A 27,101-nucleotide genomic window follows, 5' to 3' on the forward strand; every position below is an offset into this window, starting at 1 on the left:
TTATTTTGTATTTTGCTATGTTTTGCTTAGTTTTGAAGTGTTTTACAAATATCATTCCCTGTCACATTCAAAACAGTGAGATTGCTGGAAGACCTAGTGAAAAGTAGAATAAACCATGCAATTTCAATAAAAAATAAGTGATTTTTAAAAAGTTTCAAAGTGGCCCTAGCTGGTTTGGCTCAGTAGATAGAGCATTGATCTGCAGACTGAAGGGTCCCAAGTTTGATTCCGTCAAGGGCACATCCCCAGGTTGTGGGCTTGGTCCCCAGTGGGGGGCGTGCAGGAGGCAACCAATCAATGATTCTCTCTCATCATTGCTGTTTCTATCTCTCTATTCCTCGCCCTTCCTCTCTGAAATCAATAAAAATATATATTAAAAAAAATAAGTTTCAAAGTGGAAAGAAAATGCAAATGTCACACGTAGGATAAAAGTGCGTAAGAGGAACGAGTCTGGAGGTCAAGAAAGAATGATAGTGGGAGCTGTCATATACTCATCATTTGGTTCAGTCATTTTAGAAAACAGTTTGGCCTTTTCTGGTGAAGTTTAGGCTCTGCATACTCTATAGCCCACTCATTCCAATCCCACAGAAACTCTCACTGACATACTCAAGGTTTAAAATAGCATTGTTCCTACGAGCCTACATTGAAAACAGCCCAAACATCCATCCATGGTGGAACAAATACAAAGAGAATGAACAAACCACAGCCACACACAATGCATGAACCTTACAAATGTAACAGGAAACCAGAGAAGCAAGGTATGTGTACATATGTGATTGAGGATCTCTTTTCCATATAGATTTCTAGAACAGACAAAAATAGACAAGTTTTTAAGGAAGTAAAACTATAAAGAAAAACAAGCAAGTAATTACCACTGGTTACCTGAGAGAGTGATCAGAAAGGAATAAGGGGATTTGATGGGGTGGTCAATTTCTGAGGTAGGTATATCAGTATTCTATTTCTTTTTTTTCAAATTGTATGTTTTAAGTGCACAATATTGTTAATTATAAGCACATGCTGTACAGCAGGTCTCTAGAACTTTAATCTTATATGACTGAGAAGTTCTGCTTTTTTAAAATATATTTGATTTTTTTACAGAGAGGAAGGGAGAGAGATAGAGAGTTAGAAACATCGATGAGAGAGAAACATTGATCAGCTGCCTCCTGCACACTCCCTCCTGGGGATGTGCCCCCTACCAAGGTACATGCCCTTGACCAGAATCGAACCTGGGACCCTTGAGTCCACAGGCCGACGCTCTATCCACTGAGCCAAACCGGTTAGGGTGAAGTTCTGCTTCTTGACTATGCATTAGCTTTGTAATTATTCACTCTACCTATGCTTTATGCATATTTTTGAAATATAATTCTTGAGAAAAAATGAATCTTAGATTTAAGGAAAACTATCTTGAGAGAGAAGTGAATAGGAAAGGCTAGTGATGAACTTGAAATGGACCAATTTCTGAATTTATCACTAGAAAATGAGCAGCATTGCAAGATACCTCCTAGTTTAAGACTCACACAGAAAACTGGTGATTTGAAAGCCTAGAGCAGGGGTGGGGAACGTCTGGCCCTGCGAAGGCAACTGCAGGCGGGACTCAGAACTCAATAAATCTAGGAGCTCTTTTTCATAGTAACAATTTTTAACTTGGTAATTTTGTATGGTCCATGAATGATGTTATAAATATCCAAATGGCTCTTGACAGAAGGTCCCCCGCCCTTGGCCTAGACGTTAAGCATGAAAAGTGTTACTGGTAAAATTTTGCCAGTGAGTCACTGGTGGCTTTGTAGAATCATCAAAGCATCAGAATGAGTGGCAATCAGCCAAGTGAGGCTGCTATGGCTGCTAGAAAATTTTCTGTGGCATTTGCTGAGTTAAGGAAGGGTGTCTTGTCTTGACAGATTTTTCACTATAGTTGAAACCAGCCAATTGGGGAAGGATGCTTGATAGAACTGATTTCAGCAAGGACTGATGAAGCAGGCTCTTAGAATCTGATAGTTTCAGTGGATAGAGGGTTGGCCTGCAGACTGAAGGGTCCTAGGTTCGATTCCAGCCAGGTCAAGGGCACATGCCTGGGTTGCTGGCTCCATCCCCAGTAGGGGGCGTGCAGGAGACAGCCAATCAGTGATTCTCATCATTGATAGTTCTGTCTCTCTCTCCCTCTCTTAAATCAGTAAAAAATATATATATATTTTTTAAAAAAGAGTCTGATAGTTTATAAGAAGAGCATCTATATCTAGATTTATACTAGTATTGTATGGTAGGCACCTTTCAAAAATGGCCCCCAAAGACCCCCACCTCCTAGAATTTACACTTTTATAATGTCCCCTTGAGTATGGGCTAGACCTAGAGACTTGCTGCTGATGAGAAAGTGATGTCACTTTCCTGATTGGGTTACAAAAATCTATGCCTTTAATCTCGCTGGGCTCTTCCCTTTTCAGCTTGTATATGTTGATAAAGCAAGCTGCCATACAGGAGAGACCCATATGGCAAGGAACTTAGGGTGGCTTCTGGTCAATAGCTAGCAAGGAGCTAAAGCTCCTGTAGGGTTAGGGTTAGGGTTAGGTTAAGTCCAACATCTGCAAGGAATTAAGTTCTGCTACTAACCGCATGAGCAACATTGAAAGTAGCTTCTTCCATAGTCCTGCCTTCAGATGTGAGACTGCGACCTTGGCCAGCACTTTATGGCCAACTAAGGGCCCCGATAAGCCACACCTGGATTTCTGATTCCCAAGAATAATAAACGTTTTATTTTAAGCTACGGACTTTTGGAGTAATTTGTTAAGCAGCAATGGATATCTATTAATATACATCCTGGGACCAAATATCCCCTTTGTGAGAAATAAGGCGAGCCCCCAAATTGTGGGGTCCTGGTAGAACACAAAACATTCGGGGAGCCAGGCAGCCAGGCAAACATCTTTACTTCCACGCGCAGAAGGGTGCACACCGAGCAGGTGGCCTCTTGGCTTTATAATCCCTGACACACGTGACCTGTCTCCCACTCTTGATTGGAGCTCAGGTGCACAGTCTTTCTCGATTGGCTAATTCAAAGGGAGGGGCTGGCCTTTGTCATTTCAAGATGGTGACCCCCAGGGGAGCTGCAAGTCATGGAGCCAATATGGTGGCTGCCAAGTCACGCGGGGCCAAAATGGCAGCTGTCTAAACTGTTCTTTGATGGAAAAGATGAGTTGTTTATTCTCACACCTTTTCCTGGGGAAGACATATTCAGCCTGATTGAAGTTGATGAATTAGCTACAAGCAAGTTCTTTTTTCTCCAAGAATATTCTCTTAGCTTCCTCTGGTTTTGCCATTGTTGAGCTAGACAGTGTATTTAAAACACTGGGGGAAGTTATTGTGGTCTTAGTTCATTTGAGACAGATCGGTATTGTCATTCGCATTGTCCTCCAATGGAAAGGAATTAGGGACTCAAGGAGGCTATAGTTTTCCTTATGGGAACCATTGCAGAAAACAATTTACACATTGTTACTCAGGTTAGTCATTGGCCCTTTGGGTTATCTCCAAAGAGAAATTCTTTCACAGAGTTTTATGGCAACAAAATAAGGGAAATTTGTGAGTTTTTTATTTTCACTCCTATTTATTTAGAGAGATGTTCCCAAATCATTGTGAGCATCTGAGAAGCCAAAATCCCCAGGCATTTCCCATGGGGAAGCTGAGGATTTGTCCTGAGTGGGTATCTTTGGACAGGTTACTAAGCAAAGATGTGATACATGTACTCATAGTGCCTGGGCCTTATAGGCACTAAATACACAACTTGACCTGTGACTCATAATTTAGATCTCAAAAGGAGATTTTATCTACTTTATGTTCTTTATTCAAAGAATCCAGCTCAAGTGGATTGGCTGGAATTAGAATATTTGTCCTTCCATGTAAACTTAATGGAATTTACAGTTAGGAGAAATATTACTGAGAATATAAATAACTTAAAAAAGAAATGTTACAGCCAAAACCGGTTTGGCTCAGTGGATAGAGCATCGGCCTGCGGACTGAAAGGTCCCGGGTTCGATTCCGGTCAAGGGCATGTACCTGGGTTGCGGGCACATCCCCAGTGGGAGATGTGCAGGAGGCAGCTGATCGATGTTTCTCTCTCATCGATGTTTCTAACTCTCTATCTCTCTCCCTTCCTCTCTGTAAAAAATCAATAAAATATATTAAAAAAAAATTCAATAATATATATATATTTAAAAAATATATTTAAAAAAAAAAAGAAATGTTACAAGTATTCCAACATTGTATTGGAAGTTCCATTCAGAGCAATCAGGCAAGAACAAGATATGAAAGGCATTCATGTAGGAAAGGAAGAGTAAAAACAGTCATTATTCATAGATGACATGATCTGGTATTTGGGAAATCTTAAAGAATCCACCAGCCCTAGCCAGTTTGGCTCAGTAGATAGTGTGTTGACCTGCAGACTGAAGGGTCCTGGGTCCGATTCCGGTCAAGGGCACTTGTCTAGGTTGCGGGCTTGATCCCCAAGGGGGGCATGCAGGATGCCGCCGACCAGTGATTCTCTCTCATCATTGATATTTCTGTCTCTCTCTCCCTCTCCCTTCTCTGAAATCAATAAAAATATATATTTTTTAAAAAAGAACCCACCAAAATCAAAGCTATTAAGCAAATTCAGCGAAATAGCAGGATACAGAATCACAAAAATCAGCTGTATTTCTGGTGATGGAATAAAATGAAAACAACAAAATCAGCTGTATTTCTATACACTAGCAATGAATAATACAAAAATGGAAATAAGAAAACTATTCTAGGCCTGGCCAGCGTGGCTCAGTGGTTGAGCATTGACCTATGAACCAGGTCACGGTTCAAATTCCCTGTCAGGCCATATGCCTGGGTTTCGGGCTTGATCCCCAGTAGTAGGGTGTACAGGAGGCAGCCAGTCAATGATTATCTCTCATCATTGATATTCCTATCTCTCCCTCTCCCTTCCTCTCTGAAGTCAATAAAAATAAAACATAAAGAAAACAATTCCATTTACAACAGCATAAAAAGAATAAAATACTGCCCTAGCCGGTTTTGCTCAGTGGATAGAGCGTCGGCCTGCAGACTGAAGGGCCCTGGGTTCAATTCCAGTCAAGGGCACATACCTCAGTTGCAGGCTCCTCCCTAGCCTGGGCCCTGGTCAGGGCGTGTGCAAAAGGCAACCAATCGGGGAGAAACTAAGATGGCGGCATAGGTAAACACCGGGAAATTGCCGCCTCTCACAACAATTGAAAATTACCGCAAAGGACTGAGCAAACATCATCCAGATCAACAGAAAGGCTGGCTGAGTGTAAATTCTACAACTAGAAGGAAAGAAAAGCACGCTGAGAGCCAGAGGCGCTGCGGAGGTGAAGTGCAGAGGTACGGTGGCTCGCGCGCGTGAGGAAAGGGGGTGGCACCTGAGGACGCGGCTGTCTTTTTGAATCACAAACGCCCGACTGCTCTGAACTCCGGTTCCGGGAAGTCTCTGGGGACCCAGGTCTCATACGGGGAGAAGCTGGTCTGTCCGGCAGCGGGCGAACTTGAAGGCGGCTTTCCCTCAGAGGTGCTTGCAGCCGTTACCGGGACACTGAGACGCGCGACTCCGGGTGGAGAATCGGCCATAGCTGCTTTCTCCGCCCTTTGACTCCCTGAGACCCCGCCCCACCCAGGCTGCGGCAGAGGCTTTTGCATGTGAATGTACCTAACTGCAGCCGAACCAGGCAGACCCGGAACTTCCAAGAGAAGGCCCAAGGCCCCGCAGCGGCTTGCAATGCTTCACAGCTGAGCCTCTTCGTGGCTCCTGCTGTGTGGCCTCAGGCAGAGGCTGAATTAGCACCTCCTTAGATCCAGGAGCCACTGTACCCAGTGGTCAGAGGGTACCAGACTGCAACTCCTCAGATCCATAAGGGACACACTCAGGGAGCAGACTCAGTGAGCACCAAAGCCCCACTGAAGCAAGTCTTGCCCCAGAAGGGTGTCTTCAGCACAGAAGTTCTCCCACTTTAGACACAGCTGATTCTCACAGCCAATTGGCCTGGAGGTCAATTCCTCCCAGTGATTCTACAACAACCAAGGCACCAAGAGTGCACCAAGAGTGTCCACCCCAGGTAATTGGGGAGGCTGAGCTACTGGGCCCTACAGGACACCTGGCGCGCAGGGCCACTCTATCAACACAGGGAAGCTGCCAAAATGCGGAGACAAAGAAACAGGTCACAAATGGCAGAAATGGAGGAAAGCAAACGATTGGATATAGAGTTCAAGGCCACGTTTATAAGGTTTTTCAAGAATTTTATGGAAACCGCCGATAAATTTAATGAATCCCTCAATAAGTATAGTGAGACCATGGAGGACATGAAAAAGGACCAACTAGAAATTAAGCATACACTGACTGAAATAAAGAATAATTTACAGAGATCCAGCAGCAAACAAGAGGATCCCAAGAATCAAGTCAAAGATTTGAAATACAAAGAAACAAAAAATACCCAACCGAAAAAGAAAAAAGAAAAGAGATTCCAAAAATATGAAGATAGTGTAAGGAACCTCTGGGACAACTTCAAGCGTACCAACATCAGAATTATAGGGGTACCAGAAGGAGAGAGAGGGCAAGATATTGAAAACCTTTTTGAAGAAATAATGACAGAAAACTTCCCCTACCTGGTGAAAGAAATGGACTTACAAGTCCAGGAAGCGCAGAGAACCCCAAACAAAAGGAATCCAAAGAGGACCACACCAAGACACATCATAATTAAAATGCCAAGAGCAAAAGACAAAGAGAGAATCTTAAAAGCAGCAAGAGAAAGACAGTCAGTTACCTACAAGGGAGTACCCATACGACTGTCAGCTGATTTCTCAACAGAAACCATGCAGGCCAGAAGAGAGTGGCAAGAAATATTCAAAGTGATGAATAGCAAGAACCTGCAACCAAGATTACTTTATCCAGCAAAGCTATCATTCAGAATTGAAGGTCAGATAAAGAGCTTCACGGATAAGAAAAAGCTAAAGGAGTTCATCACCACCAAACCAGCATTATATGAAATGCTGAAAGGTATTCTTTAAGAAGAGGAAGAAGAAAAAGGAACTCTTACCATTTGCCACAGCATGGATGGAACTGGAGAGCGGATAAATACCACATGATCTCACTCATTTGTGGAATATAATGAATAACATAAGCTGATGAACAAGGACTGATCCAGAGACAGAGAGGCATTGATTGGACTGTCGGGACTTGGAGGGAAGGTAGGGGAGGGTGGGGGTAAGGGGGAAAGATCAACCAAAGGACTTATATGCAAGCATATAGGCCTAATCAATGGACATGGACAACGGGGGGGAGAGGGCATGAGCGGGGGGGGGGGGGGGTAGAGGGTAACGTGGGGACAAGGACACATATGTAATATCTTAATCAATAAAAAATATATTAAAAAAAAAAGGCAACCAATCAATGTGTTTCTCTCACATCAATGTTTCTCTGTCTTTCCCTCTCTCTTCCACTCTCTCTAAAAATCAATGGGGAAATATTCTCAGGTGAGGATTAAAAAAAAAAATAAAATACTTACACTTTTCGAAAGAGGACATACAGAAGGCCGAAAGACATATGAAAACCTGCTCAAAGTCACTAATTATACGAGAGATGCAAATCAAAACGACAATGCGTTATCATCTCACACCTGTCAGACTGGCTATCATCAACAAATCAACAAACAACAAGTGTTGGAGAGGATGTGGAGAAAAAGGAACCCTTCTGCACTGCTGGTGGGAATGCAGACTGGTGCAGCCACTGTGGAGAACAGTATGGAGCTACCTCAGAAGACTAAAAATGGAACTCCCATTTGACCCAGTGATCCCACTACTAGGAATATATCCCAAGAAACCAGAAACGCCAATCAGAGAGGATATATGCACCCCTATGTTCATAGCAGCACAATTCACCATAGCTAAGATTTGGAAACAGCCTAAGTGCCCATCAGCAGATGAGTGGATTAGAAAACTGTGGTACATATACACAATGGAATACTATGCTGCGGTAAAAAAAAAGGAACTCTTGCCTTTTGCAACAGCATGGATGGAACTGGAGAGCATTATGCTAATGAAATAAGCCAGTCAGAGAAAGATAAATACCACATGATCTCACTCATTTGTGGATTATAGAGAACAACATAGACTGATGAAAAGGGACAGACTCAAAAAAAAAAAAAAAAAAAAAAAAAAAAAAAAAAAGGGACAGACTCAAAGACTGAGAAACAGCAATCAGGCTATCAATCCCCAGAAGGAAAGTAGGGGAGTGCGGGGGTAAGGGGAAGAGATCAACCGAAGGACTTGTATACATGTATATAAGCCATACCAATGGACATGGACAACAGGGGGATGGGAGCATGAGTGTGTGGGAGGGGGAGGTTGGGGGTTAATGGGGGGGATGAGGACACATTTGTAATACCTTAACTAATAAAAAAAAAAAAAAAAAGGCAACCAATCAATGTGTTTCTCTCACATCAATGTTTCTCTGTCTTTCCCTCTCTCTTCCACTCTCTCTAAAAATCAATGGGGAATATTCTCAGGTGAGGATTTAAAAAAAAAAAAAATACTTACGAATAAATTTAATATAACTCCAGAAGTTTCACCTGAAAACTACAAAAACACTGCTTAAAGATGTTACAGGAGACCTAAATAAGTGGAAAGACATCTGCGTTCATGAACTGGATGGCAGTACCCAAAATGATCTATAGATTTGACATAATTGCTACCTGAATTACCAGCTTGCTTCTCTGTAGGAAACTGAAGGGACCCAGAATAACCAAGATAATCTTAAGAAGAGGAACAAAGTTGGGGGATTCACACATCCCAATTCCAAATCTTACTACAAAGCTACAATGTGGTATTGGCATAAGGACAGAATACATAGAACAACAGAGTCAAATTGAGAGTCCAGAAATAAAGCCACGACTTGTTGACAAGGGTGCCACGACCATTCAACGGGTAGATAATAGTTGCTTCAACAAATGCTTCTGGAACAACTGGAGATCCACCTGGAATAGAATAAAACTGGATCCTTATCTCATAACATATCCAAAAATTCAAAATGGATCATAGACCTAAATATAAGTTAAAAACTATAAAACTCTTAGAAGAAAATGTAGGGGTAAATCTTCATGACCATGGATTTGGCAATAACTTCTTACATATGACACCAAAAGTACAAGTAACAAAAGAAAAGAAAAATTGGGCATGATTAGAAACAAAATTGTGTTGCATCAAAGGGCACTATTAAGGGAGTGAAAAGACAGCCCAGACAGTGAAAAACAAAACACTGCAAATCACGTCTGATAAATGTCTAATATACAACTTAACAAAAGAACCCAATTTAAAAAAGCAAAGAACTTGTATAGACATTTCTCCAAAGATAAGCAAATGGCCAAAAGCACATGAAGGGACGCCCATCATTAGTTAAGGAAAAGCAGATTAAAACCACTTCACACCTACCAGGATGGCCAGAATTTAAAAAAAAAGAAAAGAAAAAAGGGAAAGTATCAATAAGCAAGTAGAGAAATTGGAACCCTTGTACATTGCTGATGGGAATGTACAACGGGCAGCTGTTGTGGGAAAATGTGGTGGTTCCGCAAACATTTAAACAGAGAATTACCCTTTGAACCAATAATTCCACTCCTAGGGATTTACCCAGAAGAATTGAAAACAATTACCAATATTTGTCCAAGAATGTTCCTAGCAACACTATTCACAATGGTCAAAAGGTGGAAACTACTCAAATGTTCATTATTGGATGACTGGATAAACAAATGTAGTATATACGTACAATGGGATATTATTCAGCCATAAAAAGAAATGAAGTACTGATACAAGCTACAACATGGAGGAACCTCAAAAACATGCTTAGTGGAAGCCAGACTGAAAAAGTCATGTGTTATTTTTCCCTTAATATGAAATATCCAAAATAAATCGAGACAGAAAACAGTTGTCAGGGAATGAGGCGTGACTACTAATGGGTAAGGGTTTCCTTTTAAGGGAGGAAAATGTCTTGGACCTGTTATAGGTGGTGGGGTTAACAGCATTTGGTGTGAGTGTACCAAATGCCACTGCATTATCCACTTTAAAACAGTTAATGGCTCATCTGTGAATTTTATATCTAAAAAGAAGATGAACTGTCGAACCACTTTTTCAATACTTCGAAGTGCTTATCATCTCACTAATTCTGATTGCCAACCCTGTGAGAATGGATTTACTGCCTCCTATCCCTTCATATTGCTCACAAAACTAAATTCTAAGTTCTTATCTATATAAAGTATGCACCCATCAGATAGCGTTATTTCTCAATTACCAGAGCCGTCAGTGTTAAATCAGTGCAAAGCCACACCCATGGTTTTTTTTCCATGCCCATCTATTTATTGAGCCCCCCAAGCAAGCTCCTGTAATAAAGTGAAATGTTAAAAGGCTCTTCTACTCTACTTTTGTTAGTTCTAAAATTCTACTTGAACTCTACTGTGCCTGTGTAATCACTACTGTCCACACTTCTGGTGAACAAAGACCATGCCAGGTTATCAGGCAGTGGGAATTTATGGTCCAAAATCTAATTTTGGACTTAATACTAATGATATGTACTCTTGAATGGGCACTTGGCTCATTACATTGTATTATTTCCCCTTTAGCAACTGTATTAACTTCATAAAAACCCAATGAAATCATACAGGCCAGCAACATGATTGCATGAAATTATAATTAGGTTGCCATTCCTAAAATATATTTTGCTTGGATAGCAGGGACTGTCATGTTTACTAAACCTATTTTTAAAGAAAGGTCCCCTTTATTGGCCATTCTTCTGTCACAGATCTGTGTGGTAATTTGGGCATCCCCACATCATGTGACCCTAACCTCAGAAATAATGTAAATATTAGTTCCCAAGAGGAAGCTTGCAAGTTGTTCCTGTCATCTCAGGAAATATAAAGGCATTCCTTTGTGCAACCCAAGTCATTACTCCCCATCATGGAGAATGACAGCCTGGTTCAACCCATTTTTAGGAATAAAATGACTGGCCATGGCTAGTTTGATTCAGTGATGAGAGCATCAATTCCTGGTCAAGGGCAGTAGCTTAGTTGCAGGTCCCATCCTGGGCCCCAGTCAGGGGCATGCAGGAGACAACCAATTGATGTGTCTCTCTCACATCAACGTTTTTCTCTCCCTCCAAAAAAAAAAAAAAAAAAAAAAAATCACCTGGTCACCATGGCTGTGGTTGAGCTTCAACCTATGAACCAGGTCTCAGTTCGATTCTTGGTCAAGGGCACATGCCCAGGTTGTGGGCTCGATCCCCATAGGGGGCATGTAGGAGACAGTCAATCAATGATTCTCTCTCATCATTGATGTTTCTGTATCTCTTGCCCCATCTCCCTCCCTCTCTGAAATCAATAAAGATAGATGTTATTTCACACAGGGTGGGGGGTAGAAGAACCTCACTGAAATTGAGATATATTTTATGACAGGTCTTGGATTACTTTTACAAAAACAAAACAAAGCAATTTCATAGTTTTATTATCCTTTTTCAGACTATTAATTTTTTAAAAACATGTATTTTATTTTTTACAGAGGAAAGGAGAGGGATAGAGAGTTATAAACGTCAATGAGAAACATTGATCAGTCGCCTCCTGCACACTCCTCACTGGGTATGTGCGCACAACCAAGGTACATGCCCTTGATCGAAATCGAACCCAGGACCCTTGAGTCCTCAGGCCGATGCCCTATCCACTGAGCCAAACCAGTTGGGGCCAGACTATTAATTTTCAACGTCACCAACAATTTTTGCCTCAAGAGGATAAGCTTCAAAGGCCTTGTTGAACCTGTGACTAAGAAATAATGAGCACTAAGTTGAATCTGTGCAGTAAGAAATGAGCAGAAACAATTCAGAGGCACCATTTTCTTGCTTACTGAACAGTTTATTTAGTTCTAATATAGACTTTTTCATAAATATTCATCTCACATCTCTAGTAAGGCTCCTTGAGAGCAGTGCTCATATCTTATTTTTATCATGAATTAGCACCTGGTACACAGTAGATGCTCATCAAATATTTTTATTACCTTGTAAAATAATTTCCCACTGGCCAATGTGTCCTCAAATGTGACAGTTCAAAGTTTACAGGAAAGCAGACCCAGCAATATCATTTCAAAAGGCAGGTCTCTTCCATTCTTTTGGTTATAGGAACATGTAGCCAGTGCTTGCTACACGTGAACACATGCTGCCTTTCCTTTCTGACTCGGGAACCTCCAAAGGAAGAGTATTTAAAATGAAATGTTTACTTCATTTTATTCATTTTTTACAGATAGCATCTTATCTGTGGCAATTTATATTGGTTTTCCATTCATGGGAGGGACATCAAGTTTTCTTTTTAAATATATTTAAGAGGAAGTAACTTGATTTAAGGAAAAAACCCTGAAGTAATGCAGAGGTGGAACACATGAGATCTATTCTGAAGGTCATTCTCCAAGGATTAAAGATTGGGAAACAATGCCCTAGGCAAAGTGTCCTGTCTTAAGGGGCGGCTGGGTGTGCTTCCAGTGGTGCAGTTGTCAGAGTTCAGATGTGACAGGACCAGCATCACATTAACAAGATTCTGCTACATCTTGTGAGAATCATACCCCATCCGTGAGCTATAAACGCAGGTCAAAAACTAAAGGCAAAGCAAATTTTTAAACTTAAAAAAACAAATCTTTATAAAGTAAGATATATCCTAATAATAATGAGCTGCTCCCAGACAAAATAATAATAAAGGAAGGGCATTCTTAACAAGCAAAGTATCAAAACCTCAGCGCCCACCTCTTATTATTCCACCTGCAGTATAGGAAGGTCACAGCTGCTTGGGGGAATGTACTTGTGTAGCTTCCAAGCCGAGGCGGAAAGCCACCCAGCTCTAAGACAAGCCCACGAGGCACGTTTTTCTGAAGGAAACAGCTGGGTCTCTTCACCAGGATGTTTTCGGCATATTCCAGGAACACACACCCTAGCACTACTTACAAACCGAAGAAAGATCAATGCGTCACATGACACATCCCTTGAAACAGGGAAAGGAGGGTCACTCGGTGGGAGTAACATCTTTGGACTCTGCATCAGTTTGTTCCACCTCAGCTTCTGTGGCAGCTGGGGCCGGAACAGTGATGGTCACAGTGCCTTTTGCTTCTGCTTCACCTTCAGCCTCTGCAGCCTTATTTCCAGCCTGGGCCTCCTCACTTCCGGCCTCTGCTTCAGCGCTCCCCTTCCCGGATGCCATTCCACAGTGTGTGTCTGCTTCCAGCGGCTGTTCAGGATGGGGACCACTGGTAGCCTCTGCAGTGTCCATGGGGCCTCCCCCTTCAGCCAGTGTTTCAATACTTTTTGGAGTGGGCACTCCTTCCCCCTCTACTGCCTTCACTGCTGCTGTAATCACCTCGGCTAACACTTCTTCGGCCACCTCCTCAGGTGTCTCTTCCTTATCATCACCTCCTAAATTGTCAACTCCTTCGATTTCTGGATCAACGGCTTCATTGGTGAAAGGGTCTTCACCCTGGCCAAGAAGAAACAGGTCAGTGGTCTAAAGAACTGTTCAAACGAGTGGAAGCAGACCCAGGTTGCTGGGTAGAAGCTCGTATTTTCATGATAAGCAGTCAATAAGAGAAATACTTTATTCATTTATTTATTATTTATTATTTGAGAGAGGGAAGAAGGGAGAAGGAGAGAGACAGAGAAACATCCATGTGAGAGAGCTACACTGATGGGCTGCCTCCCATATGCGCCCCTACCGGGGATCAAACCCGTAACCTAAGCATGTGCCCTAACCAGTAACTGAACCCATTACTTTTCAGTGCATGGGACAATGATCCATTCAACTGAGCCACACTGGACAGGGCAAGAGAAATACTTTAAACTACACCAGGTGTTAACCCTAAAGGATCTCAGAGCCTATTGATTCAGAAAAGACATCTCCGAAAAGCTTCACTAGAACTATTTTGTACTTTTTTCCTTTTGGTTAATCCTCACCTGAGGATATTTTTTCCATTGCTTTCAGAATGGAAGGGAGGAAGGGAGGGAGAGAGGGGAAAAAGAGGGAGGGGGGAAGAAGAGAGGAGGAGGGGGAGATGGGGAGAAGGGGAAGGCAGGAGAGGGAAAAACATCAACGTGAGAGAGACACATCGACTGGCTGCCTTCCGCAGGCACCCAGATCAGGTGGGGAACAACTCAGGTACACGCCCTTGACGGGAAATCGAACCCCCACCCCTTCGGTACTGAACCATTTAATAACTGAGAGGAGGGCAAACAGGTCCTAGCCAGGCTATGCTACAGCTTAGCTACCAGCCTTAGAAGTTAAAGTCATGGGACTGAGCATTTAGGAAACGGGCTTCCCAAGGAGGAACCAGGGGGGCTCTTCCAACTTCTCTCCCAGGCACCCTTCTTTGGGACTTTTTGTTACTCGGCTCCTGTCACTATGGCTCAATGGCTGAGGCACCTCTGGCTCTTCCCTGCGCCTTGATCCTCCATTTTATTCAGTTGGATCTGCCAGCAAAACCTCATTTTAGCTTCTTTCTTGGACAATTACCCACCTTGGATATGTTTCTTTTTAAGCATCTCACCATCATTTGCTCAGTATTTTATGGATAGTCTAGGTTTCTCATGTAGAGAATCAACACTATTGTACAGATTAATCGAGCACAACCACATCCCAGAGCTCCCAAGCAAGCACTCGGTCTCGGGAAATCCAGTTGTGGAACTCCCAAGCCTGATACATTCCAGCATCCCTCAGTTCTTCAAAAGACTCAGAAATCCTAAGCACTGCACTCGAGATACAGTTCCATATTCATAGTTCTTTCTCCGTTTCGAAAGCTTTTCCCATCCATTGGGCTCCTAACCTTGAGGTATTTTTCCAGCATCTTCACTATATGTCTGTTGTTCAAAACACTCTTAGCCACATGGAGACTTGTTTTCTTGAACTGTTCAGCAGCCAACTGCAAAGGGAACCACACATAGGTTTTCAAAAATGGCACATACACAGGAGCAAGAGAACACACCAGCCAGGCTACATCAAGTTGTTCATTTACAGATTAGAAGCTTTGTAAACTAAGTAGGGAAAGGAGTAAGTTTTTCTTTTCAGTTTTGACTTATATTAACTTCATAATAAGTTCAATAGCAAAACTATGAAAGCTCAAAAACAGCTTGACACACATACAGTAATCACTAGTTTATACAGTGCTTTTGGCTGCTCTTTAATGCAACTGGGAGGTGGGGAGCCCTGGCCGGGTAGCCCAGTTGGTTAGAGCACCATCCTGATATGCCGAGGTTGTGCTGTAAGAAGCAACCAACGAATGCATAAATCAGTAGAACAACAAATCACTATTTCTCTCTCCTTCCCCCACCCCGCCTTCCTCTTTCTCTCTAAAATTAAAAAAGCACACAAACAAACAAAAAATGGGGAGATGGGCAGGCAAGTACTGAGAGCTCCATTTCATCACTGGGTAAACTAAGAACAGAGATGTTAACTCGGGGATCAGCAAGCTACAGCCAGAGGGTCAAGTGCAGCCACACCCATTCTTTCACTTACTAGCTGATCTGTGGCTGCTTTTGCCCACCAACACCAGACTTGGACAGAGACCTTATGGCCTGCAAAGCTGAAAATATTTACAATTTGACCCTTTACAGAAAAATTTGCTGACCCGAACTGAATTTTTAGCCTCAGGCCCCATAAGCTAGTAAGAACCAAATGGGTCTCCCAGGCCACTCTGCTCTGAAAGGCCTTTGGCCTCAGTTTATAGAAAATCTAGTTTTTCAGCAAATGTGGAATTGATTTGTGTGGTTTACAGGGAACACTCTCAAACCAGGAGAATTTCAACTGTGTATTAAATCAATTCTAAGCAACACATTTTCACAGAAACTAGGGGGCATCATACAATTGATGAAGTGGCAGACTTGATGGGATATGGCAAAAGCCCCTAAAGATGTTAGCATTCCTCATAAGACACAGAAGGTTCTGAAACCTCCACTAGAAGCCCGGGAAGGCTCGTCCCTCAGCCAGCATCAGGAGGGGCTCACCCGGCGATTGTGATTGTGATCCACAGAGTGCAGGTGCCGTTGGAGGAGCTGGTGCTGCGCAGGGATCAGCATGTCGCAAGCCAAGCAGTGAGCAGCCTCGATCTTCTTGAAGAAGTGCTCTTGGCCAATCCCTGTTGATGAAATCCAAGTCATATGGGATCTGGGACAGCATGCATGTAATGCTCCCCACCCCTTCAAGCCCCCAACGAGGTCCACATTTTCTCCCTGCAGCCCTCTCTAGGGATTCCGTGAGGACAGAATCTGAGACAGGCGCCACCAGCCTTCCAGCAGGAGTGCAGGGCCAGAACAACCAGCCTCTATACCAGGACATTATTACTTCCAACTTTTCTTCTCCTTCAGTCCCAGAAGGAAAAAACTGCAGAGCACTTCATGTCACTGTTAACTTGCCTGTAGAGCTGGGATCTCTATTAGGCCAAACTGGAGGGCTTATTTCCATTGCTAAGGGCCCCTCCCATGGGTCTTCCCGTTCCATCCTCAGCAGCCCTGTGCTGGCTTTGCACTGAATCATGTGCCTTAGTGCCATGCAGAACAGCACGCCCCCTGGGATCACAACTCACCTTTGAAAGGATCTGGTTTTGGTTTTGTGCTTTCCTTCTCCATCAGCTCCTGACGTCGCTTCTCAATCTTCTTATTCCTGTTTACAATGTATTCCTAAAGGGGTTGAGAGACAGCACCAACTGAAACCAGGCGAGGATAGCACATGTGGGTATTTCTCACCTGCAGTAGAGGCAGCTCACCATGAGTGTCTGCCCAGTCCCTATCGGATGACAGCCAGGCAGCTCTGCGGGCAGAACTACTGGGAACTACAATGGTTGGAGCTCAGTTATTCCTGACATGGGGACTAGGCCAACTGTTATTCTGGAAATAGAAATCTTTACCAAGTTTAGACCTTATTTCCCTTCCCTTTCCCTGTGAGGGATCTGACACCTGTAGGATCAGTGGGAAGCACTGTGATAAAGGCCAAGTGTGCTTCACCTGAAGGAACTCCACCGTCTTGTCAGGCAGTTTGGTGCTTATAAACCGCAGTGTCTCTTTGTGAAATTTGCTTTCCAGATGCTTCTGGATTTCTTCATCTTCAAAGCTACGAAATTTGCACACGGAACAGGCAAATTGAATCCTGGAGGAGGAAGACACAAAGCAAGAACAGTGATGCAGGGATAACGAGTTCATCTCTGTTTAGAACTGAAATAAAAATGGGAAAGCAGTTTCTGAACCAAGACTTCGGACTTCTCATGGGGAGTCAAGAATAGCAGTTTCCTGCCCAGCTGGTGTGGTTCAGTGGTTAGTGGTTGAGTGTCGACCCATGAACGAGTAGGTCACAGTTTGATTCCCAGTCAGGGGCACACAGGAAGCGGCTGATCAGTGATTCTCTCTCATCACCGTTTGTCTCTCTCCCTATCCATTCCTCTCTGAAATCAATCAATAAATTTATATATACATAAAAGAGTTAAAAAAAAAAAGATAGCAGCTTCCTATCAAGGATTGGGACTACAATCTTGAAAGTATTCAGGAAAATGATTCATGTAGCAATTTACTACTATACCAGTCTTTTTGGCCCAAAGGACTTAGGTGACTCAATTTTAGGTAGCCGGTTCAATTCCAGGTCAGAGTACATACCTGGGTTTCAGGTTCAATTCCCAGTCAGAGCACGTGCGGAAGGCAACTAATTGATGTTTCTCTCCCTCCTCTCTCTAAGGATGTCATCCTCCAGTGAGGATCAAAAAAAAACCTGACACGACCTAAGAAAAATTCTCTGACAGGGTTCGACGTAAACGCACGTTATGTCAAATTCATGGATAAAAACTAACGTTTCTTTGTCATGTGATTTCAAAGTCTCACAAATGCAATCATGCTATAAGGTGATGAGAGAGTGGCCTGCAGACCTGCATACCCCCATAGTGGAGTGCTGCTTCCCTTGGCTTTGCCCAAGAGCCTCTGGATCTTTTGTGGTAAGAACACAGGCCATGTGGCACTCAGGACTCCTCTGCCAATGCCAGATTCTGCTGACCTCTAGCACCTGGCCTGGATCTCTAGGCAAGTGCCACAAGCTTTTGTAGATACCCTAACAGAGGAGTGAAAAGGAAAAAAGTCACCCAGGCTCTATGTGCAGAACTATTAGAAAGAAATATGTTTCCTGGCTGTATCTCCACCTCCTCTGTAATAACTGCTCCAACAATTGATAATTGCTCTAGACCCATCACTAAAGCAGGATTTAAAGATTCTTTTTTAAAAATGTCATCTAAGTTCTCATGTGGCACGTAAATAGATCAAATCTAGCCATCACCTATTTACTCATCTATTTAACGAGGATTTTTTGTTGTTGTTAATTCTCATCTGAGGATATTTTTTCTATTTTTATTTTTAGAGAGAGTCGAAGGGAAGGGAGAGATAGAGACAGAAACATCAATGTGAGAGAGACACATCGATTGGTTGCCTTTCACACGTGCCCTGACCGGGCCCAGGATGGAGTCTTGCCCAGAATCGAGCCCAAGACCCTCCAGTCTAAGGGCCAATGTTCTAACCACTGTGCAACATGCTAGGCCTTTACAAGGGTTTTGATGAATTCTTCTAACACCTGAAAGCTCCTACATTTCAGTTCCTGTCTCTGTTACCCCTTTTGGTGAGTATTCTTTGCACAGGAAAACACTGCCCCAGGTGAGCCTTAAGAGCAAGGAGTCCCCCCTCAAGTCATTAAGAGAACCTGTGCACAGAGAAGCAGCCATGTGTGGCTAAGACCTTGGCAACCAAGGGCTCCCATGGCCACCAGCGGTTTACTTTTCTCGTCAGGTCAGCAGCCACGTAATCACTGAACAGGGAGAGAAGTCCACGGGTGGTCACACCAACACTCTTCGGGCTTTGCGTTTTTGTGCTTCTTTTTCTATTTAAAGGTTGTAGGGCATGGCTACAGGGTTAAGCCTCGGACTGACCTGTTGGCAAAGCCACAAACAAGTCCCAGCTTAGAGGACACAGTCCTCTTAGCATAATTAGGCTTGACCTTATGATGCTTCCTAGATCCTTCCTGGGAAGCTAATGGGCTATGGGAGGGCAGCAAGTGCTGCCCAAACAAGTGAAACTCACAACATTGTAACCATGCTGACCACTACCTTGTTTACCTCTGGCTATAAAATAAAGGCTCAGCTTGCCTCTGGATCTCTCTCGGTGGCCTCAGCCAGGCACAAGAAGATCCACCTAGACCCAGCTTATTCTCTGTCTGTCATTTCTTCATCCTTTCACCGCCCTCACTCAGGCTTGCGAACCCTTGGCTGAGCTAGCTTGGCACAAAAGGTAACGTTGATACACGTATAATTGGTAAATCAAACTCCAGATTTGGAGTCTGGATTGGGACAACGCACCAGATCACCTCCTTAGCAGCTCTGCTTGATGAAGATCAGCTGTTCTGGATGACAGACACAGGCCAGGGAACAAGGAAACTCCCCAGGGGTATGGAAAAGGGTAACAGAACGTCTGGGGGGGGGGGAGGGGCACATGAGGGCCACAGGGACCTCTGGCAAGAATATGATTCCATTCGTGTTTCTCGACTTTTGTCTCCCACCACTCTGACTAGGCCTTCCCACAGACACCTGGTCAGCTCACACCAGGCTCTGCCCGCGTCCTGGGGTAGGAACCGACGAGCTTAGAAGGGCCTTGGCAGTGCCCGGGTCCAGCTGACCTGCCACCTCACCTGTCCGCTGCTCGGTCTCTCAACCTGTCTCTTCTCCTTTGCTTTTCCTTCCTCTTCTTCGCTTCATCATCCTCGTCATCCTTCTCTGCAACAGAGAAATCCCTTCAAGACCTTCTGCAGAGCCCACAGAGGAGCTAAGCACCAGGGCCTCGATGGGGCTGCAGCTCGGACACTGCGCCCTGTGCCCTGCTGCTGCCTCCACACACGGCAGGGTCAGGACACCCTGAGGCACCAGGGACTGTCAAAGGCTCCCACACAAGAGCTTGGATGAGAACCCTGGGGCGTTCCCAGGGGAGACACCTCACACCCCCCATGGCCTAATAAGGCTGGGATGGGCCAGGGACACGGCCCACCCATCCCATTCACACTGAGGCCCACCTCATCTCTGGTCTTCCCTATCCTGCGTTTCCAACATCAGTTAAGAGCGTAGTTCTTCCTAGGTAAAGAGGCAGCAGCTAGAAGCCTCAGAAAATAAAGCTGTTCTACCTCCCCGTCCCACCTCTAGGTGGACCAGGACAACCATCCCGTAGGCCTCCTCTGAACTAGGGCCTCAGCAGGTCTGTCAGTCCTTGCTGGCCCGAACTCTATCTTCCACTCATGAAAACTGTCACTCTAGGGCTTTCCCAGGGCTATATGGGAAGCAATCCTAGAGAGAGAAGTAGGAAGAGACCTATCGGTCCTCCATCCATCTCCTGGGGCCAGCCCAGTGTCCCAGCGTGAGGCCAGGTCAGGTTACCGTGGCTCAGGGCAGGGCCAGACACTGAAAAAGGTTGGATAAGCATCTGAACTGTAACCCCTACCCCTGATGCCAGTCACGAGACTGTCCCACGAAGATGGCGACCGGCGTGCGCTGCTCAGAAGCCTCTCAAAAGGGCGTGTGGGATTTTTGGCAAGAGGTCACTGCCTGAAACTATTACTGCTGTTTAATAGCAAAGTCATCCAGGGTAGGTAGCAGGACCTGCACGCAATAAACATGTCACCTTTGCTTTAGCATTTTCCCCGCTGCACAAGCTGCTCAGTGTTGTGTGGTCCCATGCTACAGGCATGATCGCTTCCATAAATAAACAGAGTGAGAAGACCTCAGAGGGTTGGCTAAACCTGAACACATAAGGGAAGAAGCAGCTAAGCCAGGGGCCTTCAGAATTGACGGGAGCAGAACCAGCCTGTGATTCTTGGGGAACACCAGCTACAAGACCCATGGGAATAGGAAAAGTGGCTTTTGGGTAAGCTCAAGGCCACCATGTCCCAGGCTGCTTCTCCATGCCCCCTCCTCACCCCAAGAGGTTTAATTTGGTTTTGCTTTTGCCACTAAATTTGTACCCTTAAGTCTCTGGTACTGGAAGTGATGGGGCCTGCTGAGCCGTAAGCAATGACTGCCGCTAGCGTATCTGGGTCTAGGTGTACCTGACAGGCCTCCCCCTTTCCCTCAGCCCCTAATCCAGGCAGGTGTCTAAACTCTGTCCCATGCAGCAATATGCTGCAGTTGCCAGCAATCCCACCATTAAGGCTGAGGCAATAGAAGGAACTGTGGAGATAGCGAAGCCCAGGAGAACAGTACAGGGACCTGCATGGACCAGGGTAAAGGAGAAGACAGTTGGAGGGCACCTTTTCTTTTTCTCTCGCATTTCTGAGATTCCCTTCACGACCCCTCAAGCTGCTGCAGACACCACCCACAGGTGAGCTGCCCCGTCCCTCCATCGCCTGCATTTACAATGGAGCAAAGTCTTGGGGTGAGTGCCATGGCCAAAGCTCGCCCAGTAATCACAGCCCTTCTTCTGCCCTGAGCCATCATCCCCTCCATCCAGGCTCCAGGCTTGCTCAGAAACCCAGCTCTGCTGAGTGTTGGGCAGTGAGTGCAGGACAGCTGTGCAGACACAGGAAAGTTCAAAGGGACAATGGGCAATGCCTACCTCTCTGCCTCCCGGAGTCCAAGAACTCGTCCTCCTGAAAAAGCACACACACGAAGTTGGGCAGTGAGGTGGTTTCCACAACTCTCCACACCAGCCTAGCTCCCCCTGCCAATACCTGGTGGTTGCTGTGCCACCAGGAACCTAGTCACAAGGTGTTAGGATCAGGTCCAGGGCTATGGGACAGAGCCCGAGTGTATCCTGTCACTACTGGTTGCCTTCTGGGATTCTGGGATGAATAATCTGTTTTGCTTTTTTATTAAAGACACTGACCTTCTTTCAGCTTTCTAAAGCTAAAGTATGGCCTCTGGCAATGTACACCTGCACAGCTCTGCACATGGGAATGCCAGGAGCCCATTCATAAATTGTATGTCAAGAAACTCTGATTTGTAGGATGCTACTTCCAGTGCTCTTTATTGAAAATGGGTTTTACCAAGATTCCCAGCCATTTGTTTGTATTTACCAAAGGTTGTAAAAAATTAGGTGTGGATAAAAATGACCAGCTAAGTGAAAATGGAAAGGGAGTCCATTTCTTAGGCATGAAGCCAAAGATTAAATTACCAATCAGCAAGTACACAGTGATTCCTAGACTCAAGACTGAAGCAAAACATGGGACAAGACCCTCAGAAAAGCTGAAAACTCACTGTACCCAACTTCTCCCATCTTCCGCCAACTGGCTTGGCCATTAGAAGCATCTGTACAAAGCCTTCATACACACAGATCTAGGGCCCTAGCCTAGAATTGGATAAGAATTTACAGCGAGTGGCAAAGGTTCACTCGCCAGTCCTCATGCTAAGAGCCGACCTTAAACACCTGTCTACCATGACTGGTTGGAAGCAATGAATGACATGGATGCAGCTCAGCACCAGCGTGAAGCTGCAAGTCTTCAGTACATGTTTGGAAGCCTCAACCTACACAGCCACTGCACTGACCACGTGTGCAGCTGGGCACATTACTGTAACGACACAGAAACGGCTGGGAGGGGGCAGGAGGGCTGGGAATTTTTTTCAGGAAGGCAAGGATTGTTACAGGTGGAACACTCCAGCTGCGAGTCTACCATAGCAGCAGTGCCTGTCTCTGTGAGGAAGAAGGAAGAAACCCTGCACTAGAGACAAAGAAGATTGACCAGTGAAGGTGGACTTACTCCCCTGAATTCTTCATCTCCTGACCGGAAGTCACCAGCTCCATCATCTATCAGACACAAAAGTAATTGGGAAAGTTAGCCCCTCAGCAGTGGCCCGGTTTTCACCCTCCCAAGCTCACTGTCCAGAGCGACGAAGCTTACCCTGACCACAGTGGGGACTGTGGGAGTTTGGGTGACACACAGCCCCCTTGAGTTCCTGCGTGTCCACTGTACGGACAGGCAGGCAAGGCACTAAGCATGCAACTAACTCATCTCATACCCACTGAAAACGCACTGTATCCCACCCCCAGGGCATACCATTTTCGGAAAAATCTCCTTCGCTGTCAGCCCGGGCCTGTTTGGCATCCGGCTCATCATAGATTTGCAACTGCTTCCGTTTCCTGCCCATGCCATCTGGGCCGCAGCGGTCAAACCCTCTCCACCTGGGCTACAGACACAAGCACATCCTGATGTACCACCTCCCCGGGCCATTAAGATACCCCAGGGCCGTGGTCGGCAAACTACGGCTCGCGAGCCACATGCGGCTCTTTGGCCCCTTGAGTGTGGCTCTTCCTAAGCCTTAGGAGTACCCTAATTAAGTTAATAACAATATACCTCCCTATATAGTTTAAGTTTAAAAAATTTGGCTCTCAAAAGAAATTTCAATCGTTGTACTGTTGACCTTTGGCTCTGTTGACTAATGAGTTTGCCGACCACTGCCCCAGGGGAATGAAGAATGAAGAGGGTATAAGATCAGAGAACAAAGATAGACAAGGTCTTTTCAGAAGGCAAAGAAAGGCAACATAGCTTAACCCCCCACAACCGTTATGCTGAATGTAAAAAGCTACACACAAAAGGACACATATTGTATTCATGTGTTATATCCAAAACAGGCAAATCCACGCACAGAAAGGTGTTAGTGGTTGCCAGGGACTGGGGGAGGAAATATGGAGTGACTGCTAACAACAGTTTCTTTCTGGGTTGACAGAAATGTTCAAAAATTAGATGGTGGTGAAGGCTGCACAAATCTATACATTTTTACTAAAAGTCAAATTATACACGTGAAAATGAGTGAATCCCACAATCTCTAAATTTTACCTCAATAAAGCTGTTTAAAAAGAAAAGCAAGACAGGCAGGGTAGAACTTTGCAAGGGCTTACCCGATCCCTCATCCGGGTCTGTGACTGGCCACATCTGTAGGGCACAGAGTTGTCATAACCTCCAGCCCCCTGCATGCCCATCACTCCATAGTTGGGGGCCATGGACTGGGGGGCCATGGACTGGGAGAAGAGGGAAGGTGGGGGCCTGCTGGGAGAGGGGCCTCCCAGGCCCCGTCCACCCACGTAGTTCATTTCTGTCCAGGGAGCAGACAGTGGTTGGGAGGAGGCCGCTGATGTCATGAAGGGGTCAGTGCGCATAAAGGTGCCAGCGTTGCTCCGGTCCTGAAAGCGGCCCTGATCCCGGCCCCGCATGAAGCCATCGAGTGAGCGGGGCTCCCGGGCAGGGTCCCGACAGTCACCGTACTGACTGCCAAAGCCACCATTGCGGTCAGGTCCCAGGTCAAAGTCATAGTTGTAGCTATAGCTGGGACGGTAGGGATTGTGCTCAGGCAGACAAGGCCTGGAGTCGTAGGAGTCAAATGACTGGAAGCGGAAGGAACTGCAAAGAAAGCACAACCATGACTACTGGTTTCGACCATGCTCTGGTTTCGATCTCTACACCTCCTGCAAAGCTGACCTCCCTACACTCAGAACAAGAAAGCAAACCAAACCACCCCGTGCCCCTCCTAAATGCCTGGAGGCGAAACAGACCAACACTCCCCTCCAAACACTGATGAATGTGGGCACAAGCCATTGGCCACAAGAACAGGGCGGCTGTTAAGCTCCTGGTGCAAAAATGAAGAGTCTGGCATAGTTTAACCACAGCCATGCCCTAAACCCCGCCACTGAGGAAACGAGCAAGTCCAATTACAATGCCTCTTATCCCAACAAAGGCCCGACTCATCGACGCATGCCCAGGAGGGACCGGGGAAGAGCATTCCCGGGAGAGCAGGTGCCCAGTCCCTCGAAAGCGTGATGTTTGGATGCCCAGGGAAGGGATCAGGTGTGTAATTACCTCTCCCGGTCCTGCATGCCCTCCCCACCGGTGCTGCTCCCACCCCTGCCTCCTTCCTTAGACATCATGTCTAGACGTTGGTTGATCTTGGCAATGAGCGAGTCAGAATTGTCAGTGCATGGCTCTGGGCCATAAGAAGCCATATGTATGGCAGGGCCCCCAGGCCCCAGGCCATCACCAGCCTTGGTGGCTTCCCAGGAGGCTGGGCCGTAGCTGTAGGTTGCTGCTGTGGTGACGCTGGTGTTCTGGGCACCATAATAATTGTAGTTTTCATAACCTGCCGAAGGGAAGAAGAGGCAAGTCAGACCTCAGCCGCCACAAAGCCAGCCCAGGTGGACTTGTCTATAGAGGAGTACCCACTGCCATTAGGGAAGAAGGAAGAGGGTTATGGGACCAAGTGCCGCTTGCATCACTCACATTGCGCACCACATTGCCTTTGTATAGCTCATAAAGGCATAAGGAGGAGGGTGGAGGTGAGACCTCAATTCTGAGCAGATTTTCAATGTCAGATCCTAAGACTTGCTTCCCATCCAAAGCCAGAGGTGGCTGAGAGCCCAGAGTGGCAGTTGGGCTATTGACAGATCCACCATAGAGATATTGCTCCCAGAACACAACCACAATCCCCTGCGAGTTCCCAGCGAGGCCCCCTCAGCACCTCAGGCCCAGCATGCAGGCCTTCAGGAGAGATATAAGCACAGTCGGGAAGGGAGATGGGGGTCCCTGCATCCCAGCTCCTCTGGATGGCTGACCAGAGACCCTCGTGTCCACCCACTGACCCCCAGAAGGGCCTACCTTGCCAGCTGGCCACACCAGTTCCATATGCACCTTAGAGGAAACAAGAACACACAAGAGCTTTGCTTGCAGAACAAAGGCTCCTAAGACAACCCACACCCTATATTGGACAGTTGTCACCTCACTCCCCTATCCCCGGGCCAGGGCTGCAGGTGCTATGGCAGCACTCTGGGAGGCACCTGTGGTTGCCTACTAAGGCCAGGAACTATGAAACTCACTTCTTCCAGAGCACTCAGCTAAGCATAATCAGGGCTTCCCTCCTAGGCAAGCCTGGTCTCCGCATCACAGCAAGGGAAAGGACGCTGCAGCCCTCCCCAGAAGCTCATCCAGTGTGGGCCACCAGCCAAGTAGCCAATGGGCATGTCCCCAGGCAGAGCGCTTCTAAAGTGCCAGCACTCACTAGGAGCCAGAGCTCAGGCACTGCCAAAAACATGGAGAACGCAGTGGAAAATCATGTCCCTAACTTAACTGAGCAAGAGGACATGTGTCTGAGTGGCATGGAAGGCCTCTTTCTGGGACACTCGGTGATGGGCAGAGAAGTGACCCTCCCCCCAACAGTAATAGGGGCAAATCCCAGGCTCAGAAAACAAAGGATGCCATCGTCCAAATTCCTGGACGATGCCGCAAAAAAGCTCATAATCAGAGCACATTTTGGTCAAATGCATAGTGCCATGATCTGGACTCCAGAGCAGGGTTCAGCCAACAGGCCCCAGGCCAAACCTAGCCCACTGCCAGCTGTTGTATAGCCAACCACACTTTTAAATGGTTGAGGAAGAAAAAAAAAAAAAATCAAAAGAATATTTCGTGATGTGATACACATCATTTATTCACTTGTCAAAACCCATAGAACTATATACTACAGAGTAAATATTAATGTAAGTTATAGATTACAGTTAATAACAGTGTATCAACACTGGCTTGTTAATTGTAATAAATGTATCCTGCTAATGCAAGATGCTAATAGGGATAACTGTGTAGAGGTGAAGGTAAGGTTGAGTGTATGAAACTCGACATACTACCTGCTTAATCTTATAAATCTAAAACTACTAAGAAATAAAGTCCAGCGCAGCTGGCATGGCTCAGTGGTTGAGCATTGACCTATGAACCAAGAGGTCACAGGTTCAATTCCTAGCTGGGACACATGAAGGCTTGATCCCCAGTAGGGGGCATGCAGGAGGCAGCCGATCATCGAAGTTTTTTTCTCACTGATGTTTCTATCTTTCTCCCTCTCCTTTCCTCTCTGAAATCAATAAAAATATATTAAGAAATAAAGTCTAGCCCTGACTGGTTTGACTCAGTGGATAGAGCGTTGGCCTGCGGACTCAAGGGTTCTGGGTTCAATTCTGGGCAGGGGCATGTACCTTGGTTGCGGGCATACGCCCAATGGGGGGTGTGCAGGAGGCAGCTGATCGATGTTTCTCT

General features: G+C 45.6%; 1 protein-coding gene across 12 annotated transcripts in view; it reads right to left on the minus strand.

The window, feature by feature from the left end:
- The window catches only part of AKAP8 (A-kinase anchoring protein 8), a 33,381-nt gene that overhangs the window by 3,091 nt on the left and 3,189 nt on the right, over window positions 1-27,101 (minus strand). For 4 of the 12 annotated variants that reach the window (XM_036302529.1, XM_036302531.1, XM_036302526.1 and 1 more), the window contains 12 exons: window positions 25,680-25,712; window positions 24,888-25,164; window positions 23,933-24,431; window positions 23,091-23,220; window positions 22,794-22,840; window positions 21,653-21,686; window positions 19,743-19,827; window positions 17,036-17,177; window positions 16,618-16,711; window positions 16,040-16,170; window positions 14,863-14,958; window positions 12,670-13,523 (listed from right to left, as the gene is read on the minus strand). In XM_036302529.1, the coding sequence (XP_036158422.1) occupies window positions 13,056-13,523; window positions 14,863-14,958; window positions 16,040-16,170; window positions 16,618-16,711; window positions 17,036-17,177; window positions 19,743-19,827; window positions 21,653-21,686; window positions 22,794-22,840; window positions 23,091-23,220; window positions 23,933-24,431; window positions 24,888-25,164; window positions 25,680-25,712 (2,036 nt within the window). In that variant the 3' untranslated portion in view covers window positions 12,670-13,055. Of the gene's footprint in view, window positions 1-12,669; window positions 13,524-14,862; window positions 14,959-16,039; window positions 16,171-16,617; window positions 16,712-17,035; window positions 17,178-19,742; window positions 19,828-21,652; window positions 21,687-22,793; window positions 22,841-23,090; window positions 23,221-23,932; window positions 24,432-24,887; window positions 25,165-25,304; window positions 25,559-25,679; window positions 25,713-27,101 lie in introns of those variants that run through there. The other 8 variants (XM_036302532.1, XM_036302534.1, XM_036302533.1 and 5 more) reach the window with 5 other exon arrangements.

This window comes from Myotis myotis, unplaced genomic scaffold (assembly GCF_014108235.1).
Source record: "Myotis myotis isolate mMyoMyo1 unplaced genomic scaffold, mMyoMyo1.p scaffold_m19_p_32, whole genome shotgun sequence".
NCBI lineage: Eukaryota > Metazoa > Chordata > Mammalia > Chiroptera > Vespertilionidae > Myotis > Myotis myotis.